At 37.1% G+C, this 5,804-nt stretch overlaps 1 protein-coding gene across 2 annotated transcripts; it reads left to right on the top strand.

Moving 5' to 3' along the window:
• The first annotated feature begins 202 nt into the window (after window positions 1–202).
• Window positions 203–3,222, top strand: LOC148848976 (putative cytokinin riboside 5'-monophosphate phosphoribohydrolase LOGL10). 2 transcript variants are annotated; one of them, XM_088952332.1, is made up of 8 exons: window positions 203–691; window positions 1,293–1,390; window positions 1,468–1,492; window positions 1,594–1,693; window positions 1,773–1,843; window positions 1,977–2,120; window positions 2,594–2,666; window positions 2,760–3,222. In XM_088952332.1, exons 1-8 carry the CDS (start codon window positions 563–565, stop codon window positions 2,840–2,842), a joined length of 723 nt encoding a protein of 240 aa, XP_088808458.1. In that variant the 5' UTR covers window positions 203–562; the 3' UTR covers window positions 2,843–3,222. The 2 variants fall into 2 exon arrangements, with proteins under 2 accessions (XP_088808458.1, XP_088808459.1); XM_088952333.1 differs by having other exon boundaries at window positions 233–691; window positions 2,594–3,222.
• The last annotated feature ends 2,582 nt before the right edge of the window (window positions 3,223–5,804 follow it).

Below are 5,804 nucleotides of genomic sequence, written 5' to 3'. Positions count from 1 at the left end.
AAAAATCCCAACTCCCATATTAGAAGGCCTCAAAAGGAGGCATTCTTTGTCATGTGGCAAGAGGTCATTGGGCTGACTTTGACCCATGAAAACAGCCTGTTTCCCTTTCCTGCACGGTTCAGTCGATTAAACCAGTCCCCACTTCACCTTGTTTTATTGAATTCAGATCATTTTAAAAATAAAAAACGGTGCATGTGGCTTTATTTACATATTTTCCATTTTCTTAACCTTCGGGACTGTGGAGTCACAGAGAGAAATATATACTTGATGAAAGTATAATCTGGCCGTTCTTGTAAAATCGAAGGAACAGAGCTTGAATTTCAAGTTCTCGAGAAAGAAGAAGTTGAGGGTGGTGGGACCTTGATTTGATTTAAAAGGACAACCATGACATAACCTCCCATTCCTTGATCTTGGCTTTCGGGGGGAGTGGTGGACTGTGGAAACAACAAACGCGCGCTCACCAACACAACACAAACACGCAGAGGCAGACATACATCGGCTTGGGAACTCTTTGGAAAGTTGATACTAAGTCGAACATTTGGTGTGCGAAGCCCTTCCCATTATGGAAAACCAACAGCAACGCCAGCCTTTGATGAGATCCAGGTTCAAACGTGTATGCGTCTTCTGCGGGAGCAGCCCTGGCAAGAAACCCAGCTACCAGATTGCAGCAATTCAGCTTGGGAAGGAACTGGTACTACTCTTCACTCCAGATATAGAGAGAGAATGAGAGAGAAGGTTTGGGGGGACTGTCTTTCTTGTCTTTCTTCCCTTCTTTCTGTCTTTAGTTCTTGATGAGTGGAGAAAAATTCACTCAACAAGCTCTGAGGACGACTTCTTCTTGGAAAATTTGTCTTAAGATAGGTTTTAAGGAACTAGAGCTTTCCGAGGGGTTTGATTGATTTGATCAGATACTAGTGAAACGCAAATCTATTGAGATTTTGTTTACCAATTATGGAGAAATAAGTTCCAGAGTCTAGTTGCTTATTTCCATCTTATTCTGTGTCTTAGTGTGGAATTAAGCTAGTTATCTTCCATGAATGCTTCATTATCAAACATTCAAACTCTCTCTCACTGTATAAAGTGAATCAATTGTTGTCCATAAGGAAACCCGATTGATAAATTCAGTAACTACATCAGAAAATTAAAAAGAGGAAAAGATGTTGGCGAGAAACAACTAAAATTATTTACTCTGTTTTCTACAGAAGTATTGCTGTGTTTGTCTTGAGAAATATACTCAAATTGATGGGTTCCTCTTTCCCATTTTTATTTCTTTTTGAATTATCGAATTGTAGGTCGAAAGGAGCATCGACTTGGTTTACGGGGGAGGCAGCATTGGTTTAATGGGTCTCGTTTCTCAAGCTGTTTACGACGGCGGTCGCCACGTAATTGGGTAAAATCTCTCTCTCTCTCTCTCTCTCTCTCTCTCCATACTATTTTTCTTATCATTTTTTTAATTTTCTATTGCAGAGTAATTCCGAAGACTCTCAAGGAGGTAGTAAATCTATTCCTGCAGATTTGTTTGCTTTTATAAATCAGACAAACAACCTCCTATTTATATAATCCAGAAGATGAAAAAAAATGTTCTACTTTTAGGTAACCGGAACCACTGTTGGAGAAGTGAGAGCTGTCTCCGGTATGCACCAAAGAAAAGCAGAAATGGCTCGCCAAGCTGACGCTTTCATTGCCCTCCCAGGTTCCTCTCTCTCTCTCTCTCTCTCGTTTTCATGATTAAAGAATTTGAAACATTTTTTTTTTGGTATCTGGGAGCTCAGGGGGCTATGGAACCTTAGAGGAACTCCTTGAAGTGATCACCTGGGCTCAGTTAGGAATCCATGATAAGCCGGTATATTCCTTTTACTGCATTGTTTTAAATGAGAATTCTTCCTTTGAACTGAAAAAAAGGATAAGAATAGATCAGATTTTGTCTCTAAAACAAAAAGGAATGATTAGAATTCTTCTGAAATTTCGTCGAGCAGGTGGGCTTGTTGAACGTTGACGGCTACTACAACTCGCTCTTATCTTTCATTGACAAGGCCGTGGACGAAGGCTTCGTTGCACCCGCAGCGCGTCACATTATTGTATCTGCGCAGACTGCCCATGAACTTATGTGCAAGCTTGAGGTACAATAATATGATGGGTTCCACTTCCACCTCATCAGTACACGTGGCTCCCACATAGACCATTTACCCCCGTGGACCCCTCCATCCAGATCCGGCGGAGGTTTCATCACATGATCATCATCAGTCTCTTGGCATTGGGATTGGGACCTATCAAATGATGAGTCTGATTCCTTCCCCTTGCCACGTGGTCCAAACACATCTTAAGCTCTACGGTCGTTTTCACTTTTCAGTTCTCCTCCTCTCTCTCTCTTTTATTTTATTTACATACATATAAGAAAAGGGATCTCTGGGCTTGGGCCTTGGGATCATAATCCTGATTCCTGATCCATCCCTCTCAACAACCAAAATGGGGTCCACCACCTAAGACCTCGTTTTTAGACGTCGTTACGGTACAGTCCACAGCTTATATATATCAATTTCACCTTCCAAGGGTAAAATCGTAACTTTGGTTTTGGGCACTGGCCTCTGGGCAGGTATATGTACCTAAACACTGTGGGGTCGCATCTAAGCTAAGCTGGGAGATGGAGCAACAGTTAGGATACCCAGGCAAGTCAGACATCGCTCGTTGACCGGATTGTGCATGCTTATTGCTTTGGATTAACGACCGTATATCATATAATCATACGTAGATCTCTACAGGAAAACCGTATAGATGCGATGATGTCCCCCCATATACAAAAGCCACAGGCCTTTTAATTCACTGTGGAATGTGGATCGATTAGCTGCTTCTCAACTCTCAATTCTAATGCTGTACCCGTCTCTACGTGTATATTATATATTGCTTTTCTCCTTTATTGTTATTTATTATTAATTTTTAATTTTGGCTGTGTAGATCAGAGCTGGAAAAACAGGGATAGTCAGTGTTTTTGGTTATGGTGATTGTTAGTAGTTTGGTTTGTGGTGTCGGTGATTACTTTTCAAGTCTTAACTCTGTAGTCTGTATTTTTCTGTTTACCTTTTTTTGTGTCCAGTTTGCTGCAACTTGCACGTGAGAACTAGTACATGTGTGAGTGTCAGATTGAGAGAAAGAGAGGGAAAGAAGGATTTATAATTTTGTTATTGACCATTTTATAAGGTATTAATTCCTTATTTCTTCCCTACATAATTACTTAGTAAGTGACGTGGCCAGATGATGTGTTCAACTTTGCCATCTAATTTAGTGAACTTTAATTAATATAGCCATTGAAATTCTTATTGTTACATTTGGGCCATGTTTGGAATCAAGAGTCTGGATCTCCCACCCACGAGAATTCTGTTCACGTCTATTCACATAACATCAGTCATAAAGAACATCTCATCCTCCTATTATGCAGGGGGAGATGTTTTCAATTCATGGGGATAGTGTGTTGTGGGTAGTCAATGGCAGAGTTCTCGTGGACAGAAGATCTGGATTCTGGAATCAATGCCATTTTCTTGAGGGGTGTATTTTGAGAAAATGGTGTTGAATTGGCATTGCCATATCAGTACATTGTTGCTAGCAAAAGTAAAAAAAAAAAAAAAAAAAAAAAACAAGAAAGCACCAAGACCACACCTTTCCCGATTTTCAAAGCATGATCTGAGGAAATATTTTTTGGAAAAACATATAACCAAACATCAGGTGTAGTCTAAAAAAACAAATTTTATATGTAGTGCTAATGTGGTGTCATTTTTCAAGAAAACGACATCGGTTCCAAACACACTGGTTTAGATAAACTTTAAGAGATGCTTTAAAGCCCAAAAGCAGAAAAACCCAATTCTTATCAGTTGATCAAAAAACCCTTTTGTTTTTTGTTTTTTTTTTGGCCCAATTTTGTTTTCGCCCAAATCTTAGAAGTGAAAGCTTACCAAACAAAGCCTTAGTTTACAAAAAGAATTTGATTTTCCATGTGGCAGGGTTGTTGAGATGGAATTTTGCCAGATATAAGTGAAGACGTACTTTGAAAACTAGTTTCTCTCCGAGATGAAACACAGACGTGGCTATGTCTTTTCTATGAAACAGGGTTAAAGATATAATTTAATTTAAATGTATGCTTGTAGAGAGATGTGGGTTCCAAGCTAACCACCGTATCCGTAAGACGAGTTTGGCAAATCACATTGGATAGAAATGGATAAAGATAGATGGGTCTAAGGTTTTTAAATTTGACCCATGGATAATGGAGCCCACCAAACAAGTTCTTTAAATTATAATGTTTCTTCACTTTTTAGCTACTCCCAAACATGTCGGCAATCCCAACCCATGTTTTTTCTCCATAAAGAAAGAATGTTATTGGATGGTAGAAAAAGTCATTTGGTTTAATAAACCATTCTTATCTCTTAATTTCTTTTCTTTTATTTTAAGAGTATTAAGGTTCCTTAAACTTGGATTTCGTTTAACAAAGTCCCTGCATTCAACGGAGTATTTTAATTCAAACTAAAAAATTCTATACATCGCACAGGGACCGATTAGTATTGTTTAAAAGTAAAAAAAAAATAATAATAATAATATATTTTTTAATTCAAATTAAAACAACCCAAAAGGCTTTTAAGTATCAATAGTTTATATATACCTGTCTCTCCCCTTTCTAATATAATTTCCTATATTTAAAAGTTTCCAACTAACACTTATTGAATTTTCTCCCTTCTACTTTAAGGTTGTGTTTGGTTTGAAGTAAAATGTAGGGAAAGGAAGGGAAACCTATACTTGTAAAGATTTTCCTACACTTCCTTTCCCTACTTCTTCCTTCAAACCAAACATAGCATAAATGAAACAAAACATATCTCCATTCTCTTCCCCATCGCCTTAATTCCTAGTTTTTTTTTCAACCAATTAAACTGTTAATTACTCAATGTTAATTAACACATATTTTAAGTTTCAATATGTTGAAATTTAAATAAATATATAAATAGTTAATAAAGTGTTCACAACTATTTTTAAAAATAATTGCTCTAGTGATGATCACAGGATCATTAGCTAGTATATTTATTATTAAAAGGGATCCCTCAAACAAAAGGCTGTGTCCTTCAGAGTTCATGCTGACTGATGACCCTTTATTTAAAAGAAAAAATGATTTGAATATTTTTAATTCAAAACAAAAATTTAAGGGTTCTGATATCTATGTGGTTCCACCCTAGAAGTTCTTACTGAATCAAAAGTTGCCATGTGGATGTAAGCTCCATACTAAATCTCCTCAACAAACAAATTTTATATTTTAATCCAAATTATTGATTCTTTTTTCTTTTCAGAAGTTTTTCAGTTCTAAACAATATGAACTGTTTGAATTATGGTATACCCTCCAAAAAATATATGATGGGTGATTTGCTACTGTTAATTAAATATATGATGCATAAATAAGAATAAGATGGATAAAAAGTCATTTGATCTGCTGGTTTTTGGTAGAATTAATGATGAAGATTATGGGTCCTAGTTAATCATCTCAAAATGAAATAGGTAGTAAAGTAACTCATGGGCCCCCAGACCACAATTAACTGAGCCCAATTTATGAAATTCTCCTATTCTTTGGGCCCATCAGAAGACAAGAAACTTGTTGATAATTTTTCTTTTTTTTTTTTATGGGTCCTACATGTTGTCTGTTGACTGTTGTATAAGCCTAGAAAATCTCATCTCACGTGGAAGTTACCACGTGGCAGATCCTAATTGGACAATATCTGTTTATTGAATGTGGCATATGGAAAAGGGAGCCCCATGGAATGTTGGCCAATCAACAT

Source organism: Nelumbo lutea, chromosome 6 (assembly GCF_056320005.1).
Source record: "Nelumbo lutea isolate HS-2025 chromosome 6, American lotus-T2T, whole genome shotgun sequence".
Classification (NCBI taxonomy): Eukaryota; Viridiplantae; Streptophyta; class Magnoliopsida; order Proteales; family Nelumbonaceae; genus Nelumbo; species Nelumbo lutea.
This window is presented reverse-complemented; position numbering and strand designations above follow the sequence as displayed.

Bases quoted from the DNA above. Each gene is read 5' to 3' on its own strand.
- LOC148848976 (XM_088952332.1), top strand. From the start codon at position 563: ATGGAAAACCAACAGCAACGCCAGCCTTTGATGAGATCCAGGTTCAAA. The intron at 692-1,292 runs GTACTACTCTTC...ATCGAATTGTAG, and splicing joins TTCAGCTTGGGAAGGAACTG to GTCGAAAGGAGCATCGACTT. The intron at 2,121-2,593 runs GTACAATAATAT...GCCTCTGGGCAG, and splicing joins AACTTATGTGCAAGCTTGAG to GTATATGTACCTAAACACTG.